The sequence below is a fragment of the Tachysurus vachellii genome, chromosome 14 (assembly GCF_030014155.1).
Source record: "Tachysurus vachellii isolate PV-2020 chromosome 14, HZAU_Pvac_v1, whole genome shotgun sequence".
In the NCBI taxonomy this organism is placed as follows: domain Eukaryota; kingdom Metazoa; phylum Chordata; class Actinopteri; order Siluriformes; family Bagridae; genus Tachysurus; species Tachysurus vachellii.
In genome coordinates this window covers 15,395,972-15,419,605 of record NC_083473.1, presented here as the reverse complement: position 1 = coordinate 15,419,605, position 23,634 = coordinate 15,395,972, and the positions used below count along the sequence as shown (strand labels likewise).

Sequence of the window (23,634 nt, the reverse complement as noted above, 5' to 3'; positions counted from 1 at the left end):
GCGCAGCATAGTGGTGGTGCACCGTTACCTCCTCACAGCTCTAGAGTCATCAGAGCTCAGGTCTATATAGTCTCAGGTCTATTTCTTCTACTTCTCCCTGTGTCTGCACTGGTTCACTTCTACTTTATAAAAACAGTCAGGTGGGCAGATTGGCCACAATAAATTCCCCTTAGTGTGAGTGTGTGTGCATGGTGCTCTGTAATGGACTGGGTTCTCTCTGGGTGGATTCTCATACCTTACACCCAAACCCAGTCATGAATGAATGAATGAATGAATGAATGAATGAATGAAGTTCTATTCCTTACAGAACTCAGCCATGGTACTTTACTTTAAAGCCTGCAGTTTGTACATTATGTCAAAACTAAAACTAGTTTAGATGTGTTTAAGTGATAATAATACAATAGCTGTCATCTCGTATACATGCATTACTCATATACGTATTATTAGTATGTGTAAATATAACAGTCTAAACATGAGTAGATTAGTTGTGTGTGTGGGAGAGAGAGAAAGAGAAAGAAAGAGAGGGAGAGAGAGAGAGTGATAGACAGAGAGAGAGAGACAGGATTTCTCAGCTGCGCTGAAGTAAAGTTTTGCTCATGCGCAAGACGGTGCGTTCATAATCATCCGGGTTCTTTCAAGAGCGTCTCGGTGAGGAGGCGGGAAATGGCGTCCCAAGAAGCAGTGGGAGAGGTATGTGTCGTTCCGTGACTCATACTGGACAGACGCGTGAAGGACAGAGACTTTTCTAGCGGTCTCCGTCGTAGTGGCTCCATCCACAGCCACTGCAGGATTGTACTGGTGTAACCCTTGGCGTGTAAGTACCGCGCTAAATGCTGTAGAGTTTTGTCAATACTCACGCTGTCGTGCACAAACGGCCACGGCTGCAGTGTGCGTTCAAATCTCGCGTCTTCGAGCCTTTACACGGTTCGTGTGTAGCACAAGACAGCTTGTTAACTCCGGCAGGATGGAAAGCCGCCGTTTATCTGAGAAAAACCCGTTAGCGAAATTCTGGACGTGTCCACGATCGCTGTTTGTTGCCCCAGTGCGAGGTTGAACATGACAAAGCTCTATGCGCTGCGCGAGCGGCGCTGCAGCCAGCAATGTCGCGACACAGCTGGAATTTGAACAGCCAACTAATCGCTAGCTCATTAGCATTAGCATTCGTAGCGTCGCTATTTCAAACATAGACTCGGAAAACGTGTTTTCAGGTCATGATCTCGATCGTGATTTTCACGGTGGGCGTTTAAGTAACAAAACGCTTTACAGCTGATCAGAAACCACGTGATAAACAAACCGTTGTTTTTTTTAAACGTTCACACGGCTAACGCAGGCTAATTACGCGGTGGAATAACAGCTAACTAGCTAACAAATTATATTCGTTAAGTTGCTAGCTAACGGGATTGCAAGCTCACGTACTTCGTTGGAGTTTTTTTTATTATGGACATTAACTGGGACTCGCTGTTTGGTATATCGTATTAAAATAAACAGCTAATCCTAGTCGCTTAAATACATTATTAGCTTTAGCATCATACAGCCAAGTAGCTAAGATGCTAACCAAGGAGACATGATTTCACCCCGCCCACTTTGTCCAATTCGGGTGTTATGCTGCTGTTTTGATTTTTTACTTTACAACAAACCGATAATATCTGACACATCGAGCTTCTGGGTATTAAAGAAACACAACCATATATTTATATTATATTATATTATTATATGATATATGTATATAGTATACTGCTGTTGCTGTCGCGATTCTGGTTTGAATTTTTTCGGTTAGTTTGATATTAAACGGTTGTCTTCGTGCTGACGTCACAGATATGATTGCTAGTTCAGTTTTGGTGTTTTTTTTTTGTTTTTTTTTTACATTTTTTTGGACAAACTAGTTTGATAGGAAGAAAACATTTATATAGCTTAAATATAAGAGATAAATGCCAGGTTTGACTGAGTGGCGGGAAAAAAGTTCTGACAAATTAGTGTATATTAATACTGAAGTGGTGGAGAGACCTAATGATCAATAACAAGTGTGATGATCTGAGGCATAGTGCTGATGGTGAAGTGGAAAAACTAAAGATCTGAATTCCTCCTGAGGAACCAGGAGCAGTCTCTGTAACCTCCAAGTTCAGCAAGTGATGTTGAATCACCATGAACTCTTACAGCATGAACAGTGAACAGAGTATCAACATTAGCTTGTTAAAGCTAAATAGTGTCAGTACAGTTTGAAGAGGTACTAACTATACGTCAGTCATCAGATTTAGTTTGTGTAAACAGAAGACGGATATGATGAGGTTTGTGTTCCTTCCATTTTGTAGCTTGAATGCTGGAGATCGAAATCATGGAAATCAGTTTCAGTGAATTACTTTCTAAAGTAAGTTGAACGCAGCAGTAGCATGGGAGAAATGGAACAGTTTGAGCAAGTAAACAAATCAAATGTTTAGTAAAGTGAAAATCAACCAGCATGACAGAGAAGAGGCTAAAAACCTCTTTATTTTATTGCCAGTTTATTTTTTTTAATATAGCGAAGTCTATCAAGGTTGTTTTTTTCTTTAATAAAATTTATGTGTGTGTATGTATATATATATATATATATATATAATTTTATTTCAGTTTGGTGATCTTCCTGTCTTGCAGTCTTACATGTGACTTTTGGGACAATGAGGCTGAGAGTGCGCAAAGCATCTCAGCAGCCAAGCAGCACCCCACCACCTGCCCGTACCACCAAGGCCAAGAGGAAGCACTCTGAAGTGGAGCACACAAGGTCCTCCGGAGGAGCCACCATGCAGAAGAGTGACACTGGCATCTTCTCCACCATCAAGAGATTCATCAGGGGTAATGCTGTCAAGGTGGGTTAGAACGGTTTTTAAACAGCGTTTGCGTATACTGGTCACGATAATGAGGAAGCTGTACAGTTATTGTTCTTTTTCTTTAAAATATCGAATCATTTAAAAGTAGCCCACTTCGTTCACATTAGGTGGAGCAGTGTACCCCTCCGAAGAAGAGCCGTGTGGATTGTGATTCTGACAGTAACTTGATCACATCCACCCCACCCACTGGGAACCTGTCCAGCAGAGCTAACCCTAGAACTCGCAGAAAAGGACCTGCCAATGGAGGTGAGTTAAAGTATCGTACAGTATATGTGTGTGTGTGTGTGTGTGTGTGTATATATATATATATATATATATATATAATAGTAGTGTAAATATCTCGCACAAAGTTTTGCCACTGAAACACAAGGAATTTAAATTTAATTTGTCTACACAGTTTAATAACTAGCAAATAGCATTTATTTCCATTTACTAAAATAAGGTAAATGTATAAAACAATGTTCTTAGTTAAACCCATCTCACATTGTCAATAAAAGCTGTTTGTGTATGATTCAAGTATTGCTTTAAGTCAGGGGTATTTAAATAAAATTTGAACACTGGAATCATAAAGTGGGCTTATTAACCAACGACCATGACTAGATGGTTAACCAGTGGAGATTATTTCATGTCTATAAATAAGACAATTTGAAGTGGGTTGTTTCCTAGAAATGCTTCATGTTGACTAATGCCATATAATTTGACACAGGTAGAATAAATTACTACTACTTTGTCAATTTTTTTTATTAGTATTACTTTTCAAACAAGCCATATTTCAAAACAGGCCTAATGTTTCTTACCCTCTATCTAGTCTCAGATGATCTGCCTTAACTAAGTAATTTACTTAAATGTATGCAATCTGATAAGCTGCAAAGACGATCTTCTACAGACACTAAGCAGGTTTAGGTTTACAAATCTAGAGTAGCCAAATGACAGCTTTTATTTATTTATTAATTAATTGATTTCTTTTTTGCATGGTTATTTTTTTTCTCCCAAGTTTGGTTCACTGAAGTAACTTTGCTTCTGCATCCATATCACGTTTCACAGTTGATGCCTAGAATATGAGCTGTTAATTTTTTTCTTCAGACACCATGGCATGTCAGAGTAAACTGGTGAAGCCTAATGGGAAGTTGGAGGTGCAGACTGAAGCCCCCAGCAGTCCACCTCGCTCCACCCTACTAGGAACCATCTTTTCTCCGGTTTTCAACTTCTTCTCACCAGCCAACAAAAATGGTAATTGGTCAGAAATATTTTTTTTTTTATCTGTTTTTTTTTTTCCTCATGATGTTATTAGTAAATATTTCTCTTTGGGACATTTGACTCTAACTTTAGAATAGCGAGCTGCAGTGGGATCAGCAGTAGCAAAGAAAACTAGATTTGTAAAGTTCGTTGCGACAAACTTTGATGTTGGCTTTGACGAGGCAAGTATTCGCAAAGGCCGGTGCTTTTTGGAGGCGAGTGGACATAAGGGTCAGTGTTACTTTTGGAGGCAAGTGGACAGAAAGATAGGGTGCCAAAACATTTGGAGGCAAGTGGAGTCGAGCATGTGACGTCATCCGAATACTCCTGAGGAAGTTCCCCTCATTGGGCTGAGTGTTTTGATATGTCACATGTTTATGTTGTGCTAATTTTTTATTTAAATTATTCAGAGTATCACCCTAAAGGAGCTGGCCGAGTTTGGTGTAGATAGTTCGAAAGCTTGCCGAGTTATAAACCTCCAAATTTTATAATGGGAGTCTATGGGGAAAAAAGGCCATTTTGAGACAGGGTACCGGAAGTACTGGTACTCGGATCGCTTAGAAAATTAAGAGCAACAATCTTCAGACCAGGGTCTACAACATATCCGAATTTGGTGCATGTGACTTGAAAGCCCTAGGCTGCATTGAATTTTATATATTTTTGTCTAAGCTGATAGAGGAAAACAGAAACAAAGCCAACATAATTATGTTGGGCTAGCAAGCCAGTTGTATTTATGTGTAAACGCAGTGTTTGTATTTGGCATAAATTGTTCTGTTTAAGTGCAAGTAATGTCATTTTATACAAGTAGTAAGAGTTTGATGACTTGCAATATGTAACTTGCAATGTGATGTATTTTGATATACCGTGCCATTTCTAAAAAAGTTAGTTTGGCTAGTGGTAAAGCTATTAGGTGTTAGTTACGAGTTAGAAATTGTCTGACATTCCTTTTGTTAGAAATTAATATTTACTGTAAGTCTCTGTTTCTTTTGTTTGTTTGATAAAATGCTGTTTAATGATGATTTATTTTATGCTGTTGAAAAAATGTAACTCTCACAATTCGTTCTTCATGATCATTCATTGTCATTTGTGAGTTCTTGTGCCACACTTTATTTTAGAACTAACATTACATACAATTTATTTCATATTCTATAAACATAACATGCTATACATTTCAACTTTTAAGTCTTACATCATATTTAACTTTATTATGCAACAAGTCTGAACTCTGCAGAATCCATGACTGATTTTTGAAGCTCTTTTAGTATTAGTATTAATAGTAGTCCCACAAATGCCACAATTTTGAAATAATTTTTTTTGTTTTCCATTAGCTACGTCAGGCTCAGACTCCCCGGGGCAGGCAGTCGAGGCAGAGGAGATTGTTAAGCAGCTGGACATGGAACAGCTGGAGGAGACCCCTACTAGCACTACCACAGACAGTAGCAGAGACATCACATTTGACCCAGCACTAAATCCAAGACCTCTGCTGCCTACAGATGCAACTGAGGAAGAGGGGGAGATTGTTACTGAGGCAGATATGCCACCATTGACAGGTAAAAAAAAAAAAAGGAAAATTCCCTTATTTAAACAAAAACAATGCAATCAATGGTTAGGCCATGCTTTAGTTAAATGTCTTAAATAAACCAGAGCTATTTTATGGTTTCTGATAGTGGTTGGATCTAACAACAATTACCCGGATGTTCCAACCTCACCCCCTGCAGAGGGGACATATGAAGAAGACTGGGAGGTTTTTGATCCGTAAGTGGGGAAAACAAACAATCAGTGATAAATCTTAATTGGCTCTATATTGCCCACTGTGCCTATGTGTCTAATTTCTGGGCCCCCACAGCTATTTCTTCATTAAGCATGTTCCACCATTGACCGAGGAGCAGCTTACACGCAAGCCAGCACTTCCACTGAAGACCAGGAGTACTCCAGAGTTCTCTCTCGTCCTGGATCTGGTGAGTTTAGACTAAAATGATTGCTGTTTTAGAATAATCTTCTTGTTGATTATTGTAGATTATCTTACCTTTTTGTATAGAAAATGTTTATTTCTTTACAAAACTATTGCTGGCTAAACTTTAAGAATAACAGTAGAATAAGAATTTTTTTTTGTTTGTGTTTTGTAATTCAATATTTTCTGTTTTTGATGGTTTTCTGAAAATTCCTGTAGGCCTTGCTTGAACCCAGTTGGTTGTATTTGTACAAGTATTTGAATTACTAAGGTCCAGTGATTGGATTTTTGATAGATGGGCATAAGCAAAAATTGGCAAAAAAAAAAAAAGGCAAAATGAATGCTTGATTTAATTATAACAAACTAGCATATGATATGATGATTGCAACTTAGCTATTTTTCTTTTGCTGCATGAAACTGTTCATTGTCTTCATCTCGTGAAGTGAAATTGCAATCACTGTAAATTTAGAAAACATACATATTAATTTGCATGTTCAGCAGGGAAAGGTTGAGTTTAGATTGACAGTCTTGAAGGTATTGGTTGATGCTCTACTTTATATTTTCAGGATGAGACATTGGTCCACTGCAGCCTGAATGAGCTGGAGGATGCAGCACTGACATTTCCTGTGCTTTTTCAAGATGTCATTTACCAGGTAAAATGGTGTACACATTACTTGTAGTTGTTGTACTTGGCAGCTGTATAGAGCCTTGCATCATTGTATAAGTATCCAGTACCTGGTTAACCTTTTTTAATTGTGATTTTGTTCTATGAATTGGCACCAAATGGCCCAGTATACCAAGTAATGGTTAAAAAAAACAATATAGTTTGTAAGAAACGTAGACTGTGCACTTTATCAAAAGTTACATGTGCTGTTAATCAAATTGTAAATAAGGCACACACAAATCTAGTCTTTTTTTATTCTTATATTAGGCATGTGTCATACACCATGTAGTACTGTATTCTTTCAAGTATAAGTAATATAACCTCTGAACTGAAGGTAATACATTTTGAAAGGTCATTTTAATGTGCTGGCAAATCCAAATTTTGTCTCTGATTAATTGACTGTCTGCAGTTTCCTGCTTCTTTTAATCCTTGCTGGTTACCAAAGATCTCTTCTCTTCTAGTACTCAAGTTAAATAGCTGCAAATAAATGTTTCTTAAGGTTAATTAGTGTGTATTGTAACAGTATAAAATATGGTTTGAAACGTTGCACCTAGTTACAGGTGTGCAATTCTGATTAGAAGAATAATTTACAAAAGGAAAACAGTTTTAAGACGTACTTCTACACTCCATTGTAAAGGCATTGTTAGCTGTTAATAAAGTAAAATGTATTGTAACATGATTGTTTCTTTTGTAATATGATTGAGGTGATCCTTAATAAGCAAGTCTTTTTTTTTTTTTTGTTTTTTTTTCTTTTCTTTTTAAGGTGTATGTACGGTTGCGGCCATTCTTCAGAGAGTTTCTAGAGCGCATGTCACAAATCTATGAGGTAAGACTCACCACATTTTTCCATGTGTGCTTATTTGTTTGCAAGCAAAAAAGCTTTAGGTCTTGTTTTAAATTTGAAAACAGTCTGGATATCGAATAGTAAATATGCATGTAGCAATGTGCATAATTGAAGTATGAGGATTTTAAAAAGTTCATAATGAAGCTAGTGTTCTGCCTAAATTTGGTGTCCTTTTATTGTTTGAGTCAAAGCATTTGATGTTCCTAATTATTTACAAGTAATCTAAACAGCTTCAGAAAAAAATATATCAAGGTTCATAGGACATTTAATAAAGTCTAAAGTAGAGCTGGGCGATATGTCTTATAAATTGAATCCCCGATTTTTTTAGACAAAATTCGATTTTCGATTTTAAAACAATTATTGTTTAAAAATCTAATAAAACACCAGAGACAATAGGATAGATTTTTTTTTTTTGAGCAAATTCTGAAAAATACTTTCGGCTTGGAAGCTCATATTGGGGGTCGATTATTTTGAGCATATAAATAAATCCAGGCTTTTCAACTGTGTATATGGGCGGAATGTCTTTAGCGATGTAACGTGCCATAGCATCAGTAATATCTTTCCATCGAGGCCCCTGCTTATCATATGAGATACAGTGGGGAAAATGTGTCCGCTATGTTTACCTGATTTTTAGCCTTGTTGTGGGGCTGCTGCTGTGTTGTTTAGCTCGCAGCGCCACACACCTCCCATTCAACAGTGTGGTTCTGTTTGAGGGCTTTGGCCTGTTCAATGTCTGAAGTTGCGAACCCGAACCATTTCCATACCACTGAAGAAACCGCACCTCTCTTGGACACAAGCTCTTTGGTTTTGTCAGAGCATGCTGCCATGTTGTATTTCACGTGTGCGAATCCCGTGGTGAGAGTGGGGGGTTTTTTTGGGGAAAATCGATTTTCGTTTTTCAACATCGACATAAACCACAAATTCGAATTAATCAATAATAACAATTAATCGTGCAGCTCTAGTCTGAAGAAAACCAAACAGTCATTACTGAATATTTAACCATCTGTTTTTTTATTTTCTCTGTTCCCCTATTATTCTATTAACACTTATTTGACTTTTTTTTTTGTTTTGTTTTTTTTACAGATTATTCTTTTTACTGCTTCCAAGAAAGTGTATGCTGACAAGCTGTTGAACATTCTGGATCCTAAGAAACAGCTGGTTAGGTCAGTTGCTTTTTTTTCCACAAATGTTACCTTGTCTGTCTGTATATCTGTCTGTCCCTCTGTAATAAATAAAGCTACATTGCCACTTTGTACCACCTTTTATTGTAAATGTTTGCTTTGTGTGGTGTTCTGCTTTTTTTTTTTTTTTTTTTTTTGCCAATGTTATAGTGTATTGTAAGAACCACTTATTCTACTTCTGACTAGGCACAGATTGTTTCGTGAGCATTGCGTATGCGTCCAAGGAAACTACATCAAAGACCTTAACATACTGGGGAGAGATTTGTCCAAAACTATAATAATTGACAACTCGCCTCAAGCCTTTGCATACCAGGTTAGTCGGCTTGCTCTTTCGCTTGTTTTTGTTTGTGTTTGGGAGAATGTGACGCTCAGATTGTGTGTCTGCTTTTTGCAGCTGTCCAATGGCATCCCCATTGAAAGCTGGTTTGTGGACAAGAATGACAATGAGCTCCTGAAGCTGGTCCCTTTCTTGGAGAAGCTGGTGGAATTGGTAAGTGTGTGTGCATGCTTAAGCAGATGGACTGTTTTTATTGTTTGCTATCTTGTGATTACAAGAAAATATTTTTTTTATTTGATCTGCTGTGCTGGTTATCAACTCTTAGTGGATAAGTGGATCATTTTAATGATTTGTGTCTGTACCCTTTCATGCAGAATGAAGATGTTCGGCCACACATAAGAGAGAAGTTTCGCTTGCACGACCTCTTACCCCCTGATTGAGGCATCTGATGCTTGCAGATCCGTCTGACTGTTTTAGTAAATTGGATTTTTCAAAAAATGGGGGGACAGAAATGTACACAACTTTGTACTCTAATGAGGATTTCAACTACCATTTTCCCAATTATGTTTTATGTGGAAGTGGGGGTGGGTTGTCAAATTTTAAAGGAATGACTTTCGAGTATGCATACATTTTATATAAACACGTGAATATAATTGTAATTGAAGGAAAGATCAAAATTTCTCAGCTTTGACTGCCTAGCCACTCTACAGATATTTGAATGGCCTGGCAATGGAGGAGACTCAAAGCAAGTTTCTGTTCCCTTTTTTTGCCTAAATTGGACTTCATGTAAAGTGCTGTGGAGAAGAGGACTGATGTCACTTCTTTTGGTGCTCAAGGGGACACTCTGCCCTCACTAGCCATCGATCATTCAACCTTTCGGAATGGCCAGTTAATTATGGTTTCATAAACATATAAATATATACATATTCAGTTGTGTGTATATGTATATATAACATTTGTACATATGTATTTTCCTGTCAGGTTTGTAAAACGTTCCTTTTGCTCTTGAGTTCAACATGCATTCCTTTTAGTTGGAAGGCTTGTTTGATAGATATGCTGACTTTTTATTGATTTTTACTATAGGTTTGAAGTTTTATTTTTAAATGGCTTCTCTTATGCTTTGTTTTATAAATGCTTTTAGACTGGTTTAAAAAAAAAAAAAAGACAAGAAAAAGGCATCCAGTCATCTGTAAGATGCGTAGCATAATGATGGGAGTGGGGTGGGTGGGTGTCATAATAATGTAAATCACAAAACTGTCTTTACTGCCTCTTGTGTATTATTCGCTGATATGACAAATGAATCAAGGCATTTGGTTTATGACCGCTTTCACTTCGTATGTTCTTTGGGGAGTTTTAATGTTTTTATTCAATTGTTAGTTTGTTTTATATGCCAAGTATAGGTAAAATGTAAAATGCTCTATGTGCTTTTGATTGCTTTTTCTGTGAAAATAATGCCTGGTCTCTTCAAGAAATGTCTGGTAAATGTAGCACCAGCACATGGACTAGCCTGATCGCTGCACATGCGTCATATTCAGTGTTTTCTCTAGCCAATTCAATCTTGCTTTTGAACTCAGTCCACTGTTTTAGGAATCATGTACAATTCTACCTCTCTTTGAAGGGTAGACCCTGCATTTCATTCAGTGTTACCCCAATGTTTTTTTCTATGGACATTAATACATTATTTTTATGTATCAGCATGACTGAAATGGCTGTTTTTTTGTTTTTTTTAACTTTTCATTGCAGTGACTAGTAAGGGCTTTTTATTTTTTCCTATAAAAATGAATGTAGCTTGTGGAGAACTTTTAAAACCTGCTTATTGTAATTTGAGTATTTTTCACCTCATTTTGCACAAAATATTTCACTCATTTTTAATACCTAGATAGTGTGTTTTGACAAAAAAAAAGCTACATCTAAAAGTTAGTAAATAGCAGACCAAGGAATAGTTTCTTGTATATTTTGAAGAGGTTTGTCATTTTGAGATAAGCAATGATAAGAAATAACTACATTATTATTGTTTATTATTATTATTAGGTTGGTGAAATCATAAGAATAGAGATCTGGTCATTCCTTAAATCGGCCTTCAGTAAAATTGGCCAGTTTGAACAGTCGTCATTCATTTATTGGTAATGTGTCAATATGTGCAGATGATCGCAAAACAATGCCAAGGCACTTATGAGTATAACAAATACAGTTGCAGTATTGGTGTGGGATTTCTTAACATCAACAGGAACATCTTGTTTAATTTTAGAAGCCAGTATTTGTGTGCAACCTGCATTCAGAACCTTCAGTTAAAGCATCTCATAGCCCCAAGGTCCCTGATTTAATTTTGAGCTCAGGTTAATATCTGTTTCATGCATTTTTTTTTTTTTATTATTTTTATTTTCTCCCTAAATTGGCTTGCTCACACAATATGAAACAACTTATTAGATAAATTAACTAAATGAACAGTTGCTGAAGATAAATATATGGTTATTTACAGCAACATTTGCCATTAGTGATAGAATAAAATTATTCGATACTAGGGTTTGTTTTATGTTCTGTATAGATATCTTAAGAAACTTTTATAGGTATTTGTTTTGAATTGAATTCAGGTAGTTATTAAACGTTGGCAAAAATTCTGAATGTCCCATGTTCAGTTTAACAGTGTGGACTTGGATTAAATCTCAATGCATTTGTTCCATACAGGTCCATTAGCTCAATGTGTTTTGAAGAATCTTTTCTGTAGTTGAGCGAATTGTAACATTTGTCTTGAGGCATTTAAACAGAAAGGTGTATGTCTCCGGACATACGTGCAAAAGGTAGCAGTGCTGATTCTCATTACTGCGGTCAAACTTCTAATACTGAGCTCCAGTTACTGTTTGCGTCGAGATTCTGTGCATATGTTTCTTGTGTCCATCTACATTATAGGTTCCCAACCGTGCTCCTAGAGTATCTCTCTAACCTAGATCTCATTGTTGTATTCGGCCCAAATTTATTAGTGTAGAAAATGACCGGTCATGTTATTTATGCACTCTCAGTAATAAGCTGTGCTTTCCCTTTTTGCTGGGGTTTTACCATTAAAGGTATATGGCTATACATTTTACCTACATAAAAAGGTGTAAATGATTTAGCTTCTAGAGCAGTGTTCTTTTTATATATATACCTTACTTTTTTTTTTTTTAAAGATTTTTAGGTAAGCATTTAGAGCATTTCCTGTTATGTAAGTACATTTATGTAGTATGTACACTCATTGGCCATTTTAACACATGGATGTGGAAGCCTAGTGTTTAAGGTGTTGGATTACCATTTGTATGGTTGTGAGTTCGATTCCCAGGTCCACCAAACTGACACTGCTGGGCCCCTGAGCAAGGCCCTTAGCCCTCAATTGCTCAGTTGTATAAAATAAATGAGATAAAATGTACGTCACTCTGGATAAAGGTGTCTGCTAAATAATGTAAATGTAATACATACCTGTACACCTGCTCATTCATGCAGATACCAAAGCAACCATTCATGTGGGTGCAGAATTACTGCACGGATGATCGAGTGTACTGATGACAAACAAAAATCTGCAATTTACACAGAAGAAACTTTCAACATGCAAAACGTGGAGTAACACGTCGACCTCTCAACACCAGAGGTGGCAGGTGAATGTGCGAAAAGCTAACAAAGCTGTGACATCAGTAGTGCTCCTTCTGTAAGCTAACAGATTTGTGAGATTTTTTATTTATTTATTTATTTATTTTTACCAAACAACGGAATCATTAGAATAGAATAAGAATGAAAAGTAAGCAAACTAACATTTGTGTATTTTTTTTTTTTTACCAAACAACGGAATCATTAGAATAGAATAAGAATGAAAAGTAAGCAAACTAACAAATTTGTGTTTTTTCTTTTTTTTACCAAACAACACAATCATGAAAATAGAACAACAATGTAAAGTAAGCAAACTAACAAATTTGTGTATTTTTTTTTTAATAAACAGCACCGTCATTAAAATAGAACAACAATGTAAAGTAAGCAAACTAACAGATTTGTGTGTGTGTGTGTGTGTGTGTGTGTGTGTATTATTATTATTTATTTATTTATTTTTACCAAACAACAGAATCATTAGAATAGAATAAGAATGTAGAGTCCAATCGACAGAAATTCGTCTCCGTTTCTAAAGGGGGCAGTATAACGCGCCATGATTCTGCTTGACAACCGTCGCTAAGAACGACAGAGAAAGAAGAGGAGGCCTGTTTAATTTGTATTCCAGCTCTATTCCTGATAGTGACTTGCAGGTTAATCACTGGTAGTGACTTGCGATCACATCTCGCATCTCGTCCGTACGACCGGCTTGATGTCTAAAGACAGTCGGTACGATGGTCGACGGCGCGGCGGCGCTCAGCACCGGGGCGGGCAGAGAGCGGACACCAGGGAGAGATCCGGCAGTAACAGCTCCGGCTCCTCACACGGAGGAGGGAAAGGCAGGAGCGCCTCCATCAACGCTGCACTAAAGGTAACACTGCCTTCACTTAACCTTTAACTGGCTGTCTAGTTAACTCTTTACGTCTGAACAGTTTAACTTAGTTTGGTGAACACATTAACTACATTACTGTGAACACATTGTTTACTTAACTACATGCTACAGACTGATGTTTGTTTAGTATTGTTCTGTTTACTGCTTTATTCTCTTACTATTCTACAGCTTTGTCATTGTAATAATACAGTCAGGAATACTGGCAAGTTTACTTAGGCACTAGTTTATCAGGTATTTCTGCCTTCTTGTTTATAATGAGGGATGTGGTAGCCTAGTGGTTGGATTACTGACCAAAAGGTCATAGGTTCGAATCCCAGGTTCACCAAGCTAAGCTGCCACTGCTGGGTGGGCCCTTAACCCTCAATTGCTCAGTTGTTTAAATTGAAATACATTTGTAAGTCATTCTGGATAAGGGCGTCTGCTAAATGTTAATGTAATGCATGTTCAGTAAGACTCTAGGAAGTCGCAGGACTTCGCAGACTCTTTTGCATGTTTAGTGATTTGTCTTTGCATATCATAACAAACATTACTGAAGAGAGGATAGAATCGAGTTTCGTCAGCGTAGAAACTAGTGGATTGCAAATTCTTGCTTGTAGAAATAAGGCTTTAGTAATGACTCCACAAACTAACTCTTTTTATATTTTGTAAAAAAAAAAAAGAAATAAATAATAATTAATCTACCAAGAACACAGACCAGAAGATGTGGTAGTATTTTCATAGTATTTGAGAAAAAGACACACAGGAAACGGTTACAGATTGAATATCTTTTTGTTATTATTGGGAAACTTCGACACATGGAAATGAAATGAAGAACAAAGATGAAAGACAGAGGGGGAAAAAACATGATCTGTGATGGATGGGAATATCAGATATCAGGCTGTACACATGGTGACTGAACCTAGCAACTGAAACTAGCAGCTGTGATGTGAGCTTAAAAGTCGTATTGAGTGCTGGACAGTAAAACTAATGTCTCTAAAAAGTTTTCTGTTTATTTGTTTTTTTATAAAAAGGTTATTAAAACTAGTAACAACGCCATTAAGTTGTCAGTAGTCCAAAGAGCTAAAATGACATGTCAGGAATCTTCATTATGGTTATTTATTAATAATAAAAATTATAAAAACACTGCCAGTGTGTGTCAAACTGTACAGATGCGATTATTGTGTCTCTATTTGCTCTAACACTGTAAACTTTGGATGGGAAATATACTTGTGCCTGACGCTGTACTTTGTAGTTGTGTGGTTTTGTGTGCTGCTGATGTAAGCGAATCGAGACTGGAGCTTATTTGTTTTCATGCACAGTGTTTGGTAATTGTCCTTTGTCTCTCTGTCAGTTTCACTTTGTGTCAACGAGCTCCTCTGATGGTTAGATGTTTTGTTTTGTGTTGTTAGCAACAGTATTATATCCAGTACGATTTACCACTGAAATACCTGAGCAGAAAAAAATGTGAAGTAGAGAAAGCATTTTAGAAAAGAATTAAAGGCTTATTTTTGATTTATTCTTTTGTACCCTCCCACTGTTCTGAGTGACAAGCAGAAACTGATGACTTGTATATCATTATCATGTCAGAAATGGAATCACTTTGCAGATAAATATCATTGGTATGATGATATGACCGATATGATGAATTAAAAACAACAAAAGTAATATTTGGACAGGATTAAATTTACATGAGGATTCGGATTCCTTCAAATCCATTATGTGTTATTCTGAAATTTTTTCCCATCCAGAACAACTCTGTCTCTAGTTTCCCTTCTTTATTCCTTGAGCTCTTTTAAAATAAATCTTCTAGTAGTCTGTGGCTCAGTGTATTTTGTTGTCTAGTAACATTATCTATATATTGAACATTCATTGAATTGAGTAATCTGAAGTGTATAATCTCCCAGTTAGATTAAAGGAGCTGTTTGCTGCGTTATTACTGTTTGCTGTCGGTAATGTTCTCTATATGCGACTTATGAACCTGTCTGTTGTAAACGTCAATTTCAATTCCATTTATTTGTATAATGATTTTAACAACTGACACTGTCTCAAATCAGAATAGAAAATGTAAATTGTAAAAAAATATATATATTATTTACCTTTACCATTTACCCGCTAACATCTATCCCTAATGAGCAAGCCTGCTGCATTGGTGGAGAAAGATAGTAATAAGTTACTGCCTCTTTTTAATTTCATGCATCAGCTCCATGCTAAAATAGGGTCTACTGCATTAGCACCCAGACCTGTGAGTTGGACTATTTACATTTTTTTTTTTTTAAGTTAACATATATAAAAAAAATCACTCTTTAGTTAGGTTTTTAAACTATGAAGCTTAATCCTATGCCTTTTCTGCACATAGATTGTTGTCCCTTCACACAAGCATCAGGACTCTTCTGGACAATAATGTAATTGTAGTTTGAATTGTTTTATAGGCTGAAGGGATTAACAATTTTCATAAAGAAATTGTTTCGTTTTAGACAAATATAAATATTTTGCTAAATGTGTTATTTAGAATATTTAAGTTCACTGTTCAGTGTGTTCCAGGGGGTGAGCAAACCATATGCCTTTCCTCCTAAATCCCAAACACTCAATAGGGTTGAACTGCTTGGCACTTGTACCGTTTTTTTTATTGGCCACTCATCTGTTGTCCTCCTCCCTCCAGTGGTGTCGCTATGGGTTGCCTTGTGTCAGCCTGGCTCTGTTTACATGCCCCTGTCCAGCATGAGTCATGTGCTACGAAGTCCAATTAAATTCAGTATTTTGTGCATGTGTGCTTGCATGTGTGTGTGTTCCCGGCACATTGACACACATAGACTAAGCCCTCCAGCAGTGAGTGGGCCAATGTGTCATGCACACATGACTGCACACACAGGCAGAGAGACGAGAACGAGAGGAAGATAGTGAGCGAGGATTCTGTTTTTCTGCTGTTTGAACCAGGACTGTGTAGCAGAGAGAGAGAGAGAGAGAGAGAGAGAGAAAAGGAGAGGGAGGGAGATCATTTAAGAGAACAGCAGAGAGGCAGTTTGCAGCAGTAACGGCTGCGGCGTTGCTCTGGCAGGGACAGTGCACGCTCAGCATGGCAAAAGCGCAGTATTTATAGGCTCAGCTCTGATTAGCACAGGAGCATGCAGCACCATCTACTATCCTGATTGGCGGAGAAGCTGACACAGTCGGTCGAGCGGCTATTTTGGTCCTACAGTCAAATGACGATGTCACCCTGTGCACGTAGTGGCCACGGTGTCATCTAGAGGCAAGCGCGTCTTGTGAAGTTTGCGGCAAAAGTATGTCAGTGCCGAATGAGGACAAAGACCCTGCTTACAGACTCTACTTCTACTCTGTATGTACCTTCAGATCCTGTTTCTTGCTGTCCTTTTCTCTTTCTGTCCTATTCTGCATGCCTCTGTGCTTAGACCTGCTTATAAATGTGAAACCTTATCCATGCCGCCTCTGTGACCATCAAGTTGACTGGCTTTCTGTGTGCTATGCTTGTGCATGGAGGCTCTTAACAAGTGGCTCCCACTTCCTAATGGGTGTCACATTATTTTATCCAGCCTATAAAAACAGGAAATTAAAAACTACTGCCACATGCACCAGTAATTGTACCATCTAGGTGATATTTATTTTTTTTGCAAAAGCATTTTAGGTGTCTGTTAAAAACAATTTGATCAGCAACAGCTCTTTGCTTATGTAACATACCTGGCAAAAGCCTCAGTAGGGAAAAATAGCTGCATGATGAATCATATTGTAATTGTGATAACCAGTTTTGTGTGGTATTGATTTTTTTTTTTTTACCTGCTTGCAATCTAAATTTTAAACAGTTAACATAAACTGTTTAATCATCCAGAACTGATAGCTTAAAAAACACGAGAAAAACCAAGTCATTTTGCCGTTTCAGGTTTAATGAGAGTGGGAGAGAACGTTTTTAGCAGCTGTGGAGTCAGGAGGCAGTGGCAATTGGGGAACCCCATTTGAAAAGGGGATTTTTATGGATTGAATAAACAGTAAACAATAAAAACTGTTGATAAATTACAGTTAATTTATACTCTATGAAAAAATAGTTTGTCTGATATTCACATGGCTGAAATTGACAGAAATTAAATTAATTGTTAAATATCGCACTTCTGTGTTTGCCTCGGGGTCTGGGGTGGGGGTGTTTCAGCGTGGGTTTCCTCCAGGTACTCTGGTTTCCTCCTCTAGTCAAAAGATATGTGCAGTCACATCTCTAAACTGTCCGTAGTGTGCTATTGTGTGTGTGTGTGTGTGGTTGTGCCCTACAATGGAATTGCACACCGTCCTGGATGTCTCCTGCCTTGTGCCTTGAATTCCCAGGGATAGACTCCCGGTTCTCTGTGACCCTGTGTAAAGTAAACAATACAGAAAATGATAGATCGAAGGATCATGGCTCTGCTGACAACACGACTTCTAACATGTTATCGTTTCCATAGTAACAGCTCATTCACAGGCTATGATGGATGTTACACAACAATCTAATGCTAATAATAAATGTTTAAAGAAAAGACTGTCATAACTGTTATGCTTAAGTTTACATGTATCAGGAGATATAGGGAGAGTCTCAGGTGTAAATTAAAACTTGTAATTTTTGGCAAATCATGGTGTTGTCAGAGGAATGAACCACTTTATGGTCTGCTGTTATAGATAACATCTTATCTGGATTATTTTCTTATTATAGCATCATTGTTTATTACTAGAGATGGCACCAATTCTGTTCTCTGTATTTATATCGGGCTGTACAAAGCATAAATGAATCATTCCTAACCAAAATAATAATAATAATACATCTCTTTATATGTAAACATATTTTGCTGATATCTGAGTCATTTATCATATTAATTCAATTTGCATTCAAATTGATTTTGGTGGAAAGAGTTGAAATGATTAGTTGAAATGATTAGTTGAAATGATTAGTTGAAATGATTAGTTGAAATGATTAGTTGAAATGATTCGTTGAAATGATTCGTTGAAATGATTAATTAAAAAGATTCACTCAGAATGATTCATTTTATCTTTTCGTAATTGATTGCTACTCATGGGTTCAGTATCAGTAGTTCCGCTACTAGCCATCCTGCCATCTCTATTTCTGACCTAATCAACTGTGAAACTACTGAAATATCAGCAGTGTCTGTGTGGGAATTTAAAGCATAACTGTTAATTAAACAGCTGTGAAGCCTGTGACATCAGTTTGCAGCTGGTATACAAACTGATGCACATTCTGTCAGGGTTTTTTTATTTTATTTTTATTTTTTAAATATAAATAGTAGAGAATACAATATTGCACCAAAGCATAATATTGCACAGTATTGTTATTTGCACTACCGTGCACTTTATGTACATAACTGATCAGTCATATTCTGTACTCATATTTAATACTCATACCCATCTATATTGTATCACATCATCTGTATTTTTTTGTATAGTCTGTATTATCTTGTCTTGTATAGTGTAGTGTTATTTGTGTCTGTTTTTGAGAGTCACAAACAGCTGGAACCAAATTCCTTGTGTGTGTCAACACACTTGGCCAATAAACCTGATTCTAATTTTGATTCTGATACAATAAATAGAAGAGAAATATCTGAAATCCTCACTGACTCATTGATGTTGGCGTTTATTCTTATGCAGTTGAATCAGGTGGAGGTTAGTGCTCCATACTGGATAATTATATTATAATATACAAATTAACATTGCTATATTTTTCTAAACAATTAACCAACATGTAGCATGAGATTGAATAGTCAGTTATAAGTTCATTTACTGAACTATGGAGCAGTTTTATTTAGCCTGAAAGCTTTAGCGGTTTAAATGAATATATGTGTATAATTACAGCTTACAATATGAATCAGAAAAACTCTTTGGGTTATTTAAAATACCGTCCAATAAAACTGGATAAAATGTTATCCATCCATCCTGTGCAAAATAATCCTGATCATTACAGCCATTTTAGCCATTATCTTGCAGTCCTAGCAGCTGCCCTGTGATGTCTGCCAAAGCCCAGGAAACCATGACTAAATATTTACTGTTGACCAACATCCTGGCAGGCGGCATTGCTGAGCTTCGCTCTCTGCGCGGTATCGTTTCCTGTGTATCTCCGAATCATTTACATTATTTTGTTTGTTGTTCTGCTCTGATCCGAGGGTGAGAAAGAGAATGAGTGAACCGAGCTTGGAATGAAGATGCTTTGCTGCATTAAAGTAGGTCAGTTGTGTATATAAAAGCCCGGGGACATTCAGACTGTAGCAGTCCAGTGACTGGCTGCTCTTCCTACGTGTGTAAAACATAATGAATCTATAAACAAATACATGTTTTTTTTTTTTGTTTGTTTTGATTGAAGAATTCGAGCTGAGGATGTCTCTGCAGGTGGCTCAGGGGGATAAGGTTGTGTCTACTCCTCCGAATAGATCAGGGTTCGAGTCCCAGCTCAGGTGAGATAGGAGTTTGGGGATTAGCATGTTCGCCTCACACCTCTAGGGTCGGGGTTCGATTCCCGCCTCCACCTTGTGTGTGGAGTTTGCATGTTCTCCCCGTGCCTCGGGGGTTTCCTCCGGGTCCTCCAGTTTCCGCCCCCGGTCCAAAGACATGCATGTTAGGTTGATTGGCATCTCTGGAAAATTGTCCCTAGTGTGTGATTGCGTGAGTGAATGAGTGTGTGTGTGCCCTGCGATGGGTTGGCACTCCATCCAGGGTGAATCCTGCCTTGATGCCCAATGACGCCTGAGATAGGCACAGGCTCCCCGTGACCCGAGGTAGTTCGGATAAGTGGTAGAAGATGAATGAATGAATGAATTCGAGCTGAGGACGTCTTGTTAAACAGGACAATAAGAAATGAGCCGTGTGTAATGCTGTCGTTATATAAAGCTTATTCATGAGTGTCAAAATCATTACGTGATCCAGTCACGACATTAACAATCATACAATAGATGAGTCACTTTTCAGCCTGCGTTATACACTGTTATAACTTAGCTTTTTTTTTCTGAGATCTGATTGGTCAATGGGTGTTGATTAATTTTCTGTAACAGCACAGCTCTAACGGTAGTGCTTAATGTTTACATCTTAATATGTTTGTTTTAATGTTATAACAGCTATATTTGTATTGTGGATGCTCTACATGATGATGATAATAATAATAATAATAATAATAATATTTATGGCATTTGGCAAACATTTATGGCATTTGGCACTTCCTTATCTAGACTAACTTACATTTTCTCTCATTTGTTTATGCAACTTTGAAATTGAGGGCCTTGCTCAATGGCCCAGCAGTGGCAGCATGGTGGACCTGGGATTTGAACTCACAACCGTTCTATTAGTTTTCCAACACCTTAACCACTAGTTAGAAATAATAAATTATTATTATTTTTATTTTTATTATTATTATTATTATTTTTTAATTAATTAATAAATTGTATTTTATTTTTTTAATGTTTTTATTTTTTTAAACAATTATTATTTAATCAAAAGGCACATATTTAAAACATAGCCTCAGTTGCTTCCAGAATTAAAAAAATAGTCAAATGACAATACCTTCGATATCTCAGAAAAGCTAGTGAAGACAATTTATCATTGTGACAATTTTATATCATCATATTTCCAGTCTTCAGGCCAGAGCATTTTGTGCTTGTCAAGAACTTAATTGTATAACTTTGTCATTGTGTCATTGGATGCTATTAAAATACATTAGCATATGAACAGTGTGGTCTTTAACAGTGATGAGACTTGCCTCATATTTACATATGAGGACTTTCCTCACAGACTTTCCACAACATGAAATATAAACAGTTTAAGGTTTATTGTAAAATGGGGTTTTCCTTTTAAGAGGACTGTAATGAAATGATCTGAGACTAATCAAATTTGTGTGTGACTATGTTTCACCTCGTCTTTTAGTCCTCACTTGTCATGCATATGTAGATTATTGCGATACTTAGAGGTTTTGTGTGTGTGAAGAAAAATGTGTGTGTCTCTGTGTGAGTGTGCGTGTCTCTCCGTGTGAGGCTGTGCGTGTCTCTCCGTGTGAGTGTGCGTGTCTCTCCGTGTGAGTGTGCGTGTCTCTCCGTGTGAGTGTGCGTGTCTCTCCGTGAGGCTGTCCGTGTCTCTCCGTGTGAGTGTGCGTGTCTCTCCGTGTGAGTGTGCGTGTCTCTCCGTGTGAGTGTGCGTGTCTCTCCGTGTGAGTGTGCGTGTCTCTCCGTGTGAGTGTGCGTGTCTCTCCGTGTGGCTGTGCGTGTCTCTCCGTGTGGCTGTGCGTGTCTCTCCGTGTGGCTGTGCGTGTCTCTCCGTGTGGCTGTGCGTGTCTCTCCGTGTGGCTGTGCGTGTCTCTCCGTGTGGCTGTGCGTGTCTCTCCGTGTGGCTGTGCGTGTCTCTCCGTGTGGCTGTGCGTGTCTCTCCGTGTGGCTGTGCGTGTCTCTCCGTGTGGCTGTGCGTGTCTCTCCGTGTGGCTGTGCGTGTCTCTCCGTGTGGCTGTGCGTGTCTCTCCGTGTGGCTGTGCGTGGCTGTGCGTGTCTCCGTCTCGCTGTGCGTGTCTCGCTGTGCGTGTCTCGCTGTGCGTGTCTCGCTGTGCGTGTCTCGCTGTGCGTGTCTCGCTGTGCGTGTCTCGCTGTGCGTGTCTCCGTGTCTCCGTGTGGCTGTGCGTGTCTCCGTCTCGCTGTGCGTGGCTGTGCGTGTCTCCGTCTCGCTGTGCGTGTCTCGCTGTGCGTGTCTCGCTGTGCGTGTCTCGCTGTGCGTGTCTCGCTGTGCGTGTCTCTGTGCGTGTGCGTGTCTCTGTGTTTGTCTCTCTGTGTGTGTGAGACTGCTGTGTGTGAGTCTGTGTGTGTGTGTGCGCATGCCTTATTATTGGTTGGCACCCTTTACCTTGTGCCCCGAGTCCCCTGGGATAGACTCCAGGCTTCACTGGACACCGTGCAGGATAAGACATAAATGGACAGATTGCTAACTAAGTGCCTGCTGTAAAGCGACATAAATAATAAAAAAAATGGTTTCAACATCTAATGTCATCAAAAATGTACACTAACAAGGAAAATGAATTTGGACGTAAATGTGAAATTCAGCTGTAGTTATTTCGCTAGTCATTACTGTGTGTTGGATAAAAACAGTAATGTTAACTTTAAATGTACAAGTATCAGTCAGGTGACATTATTATTGTTTGAAATGACTACTTTACTTTCCCTCTGTTGCAGTTAGTGGCCTGCATTACTGATGCTGAATACTAATAGATCCATTAACAAAATCACTGGCTACTCAAAGTGGGGCTTCATGCTTATGGAGTACAAAATAGATTGGCTTTTTGTCATGCTTTCATGGATTCTTGGCACATACTGAGAGATGAATTTGAGAGAGAGATGGGGGGCGAGAGATAGAGATGGGGGGGCGAGAGATAGAGATGGGGGGGCGAGAGATAGAGATGGGGGGGCGAGAGATAGAGATGGGGGGGCGAGAGATAGAGATGCGTGGGCGAGAGATAGAGATGGGGGGGCGAGAGATAGAGATGGGGGGGCGAGAGATAGAGATGGGGGGCGAGAGATAGAGATGGGGGGGCGAGAGATAGAGATGGGGGGGCGAGACATAGAGATGGGGGGGCGAGACATAGAGATGGGGGGGCAAGAGATAGAGATGGGGGGGCGAGACATAGAGATGGGGGGGCGAGAGATAGAGATGGGGGGGCGAGAGATGAAGAGAGAAAGAGAGATGACAGAGGGTCAAAAAACATTACGAGAGGGAGAGATGAAGAGAGAGTGTGAAACTCTCACATTATCATACAGAAAAGGTGTAAAGTAGACAGATTTTGTAATTATAACACACACACACACACACACACACACACAGTGTGCCAGTGCATAGAAGATTTCTCCCTGATTAAAGTGATTTTCATGCAGGAAACATGTGAAAATGTCCTGGACCACAGCATGCGTGTTAGACGTTCCTGACAGGCTGTTATGAGTGCTTTCTATTTGTAGGTGTTATTGTGAAATAGAAACGACTCGGGTGTCTCCCTTGGCCTGTGCAGAGCTCACAGTAAGCCGCACACCCACACACACATGCTAGATAAAACCAACAGTGTTCTGAGCTGAACACTTCACTGATTTGTGTAGTTCAGTGATCATCAACAGCTGCACTGCATGCATTAATCTCTTCCTCATC

General features: G+C 38.4%; 2 protein-coding genes across 4 annotated transcripts in view; both read left to right on the top strand.

Moving 5' to 3' along the window:
- The first annotated feature begins 610 nt into the window (after nt 1–610).
- ctdspl2a (CTD (carboxy-terminal domain, RNA polymerase II, polypeptide A) small phosphatase like 2a) lies at nt 611–10,708 on the top strand. Its single transcript, XM_060886256.1, has 13 exons — nt 611–814; nt 2,629–2,840; nt 2,969–3,107; nt 3,945–4,091; nt 5,426–5,647; nt 5,765–5,852; nt 5,944–6,055; nt 6,615–6,701; nt 7,476–7,538; nt 8,640–8,719; nt 8,924–9,050; nt 9,132–9,227; nt 9,389–10,708. Exons 2-13 carry the CDS (start codon nt 2,652–2,654, stop codon nt 9,452–9,454), a joined length of 1,416 nt encoding a protein of 471 aa, XP_060742239.1. The 5' UTR covers nt 611–814; nt 2,629–2,651; the 3' UTR covers nt 9,455–10,708.
- A 2,504-nt stretch (nt 10,709–13,212) lies between these two features.
- The window catches only part of scaper (S-phase cyclin A-associated protein in the ER), an 87,243-nt gene continuing 76,821 nt past the window's right edge, over nt 13,213–23,634 (top strand). The window contains exon 1 of one of the 3 annotated variants that reach the window (XM_060886433.1): nt 13,213–13,494. In XM_060886433.1, coding sequence (XP_060742416.1) covers nt 13,336–13,494 — 159 coding nt within the window. In that variant the 5' untranslated portion in view covers nt 13,213–13,335. Of the gene's footprint in view, nt 13,495–16,412; nt 16,829–19,686; nt 19,702–23,634 lie in introns of those variants that run through there. The other 2 variants (XM_060886434.1, XM_060886436.1) reach the window with 2 other exon arrangements.

Excerpts from the sequence above, each read along its gene's own strand:
- ctdspl2a (XM_060886256.1), top strand. The coding sequence starts at position 2,652 with ATGAGGCTGAGAGTGCGCAAAGCATCTCAGCAGCCAAGCAGCACCCCA. Across the intron at positions 4,092-5,425 it reads CTCACCAGCCAACAAAAATG|CTACGTCAGGCTCAGACTCC; the intron begins GTAATTGGTCAG and ends GTTTTCCATTAG. Across the intron at positions 7,539-8,639 it reads GCATGTCACAAATCTATGAG|ATTATTCTTTTTACTGCTTC; the intron begins GTAAGACTCACC and ends TTTTTTTTACAG.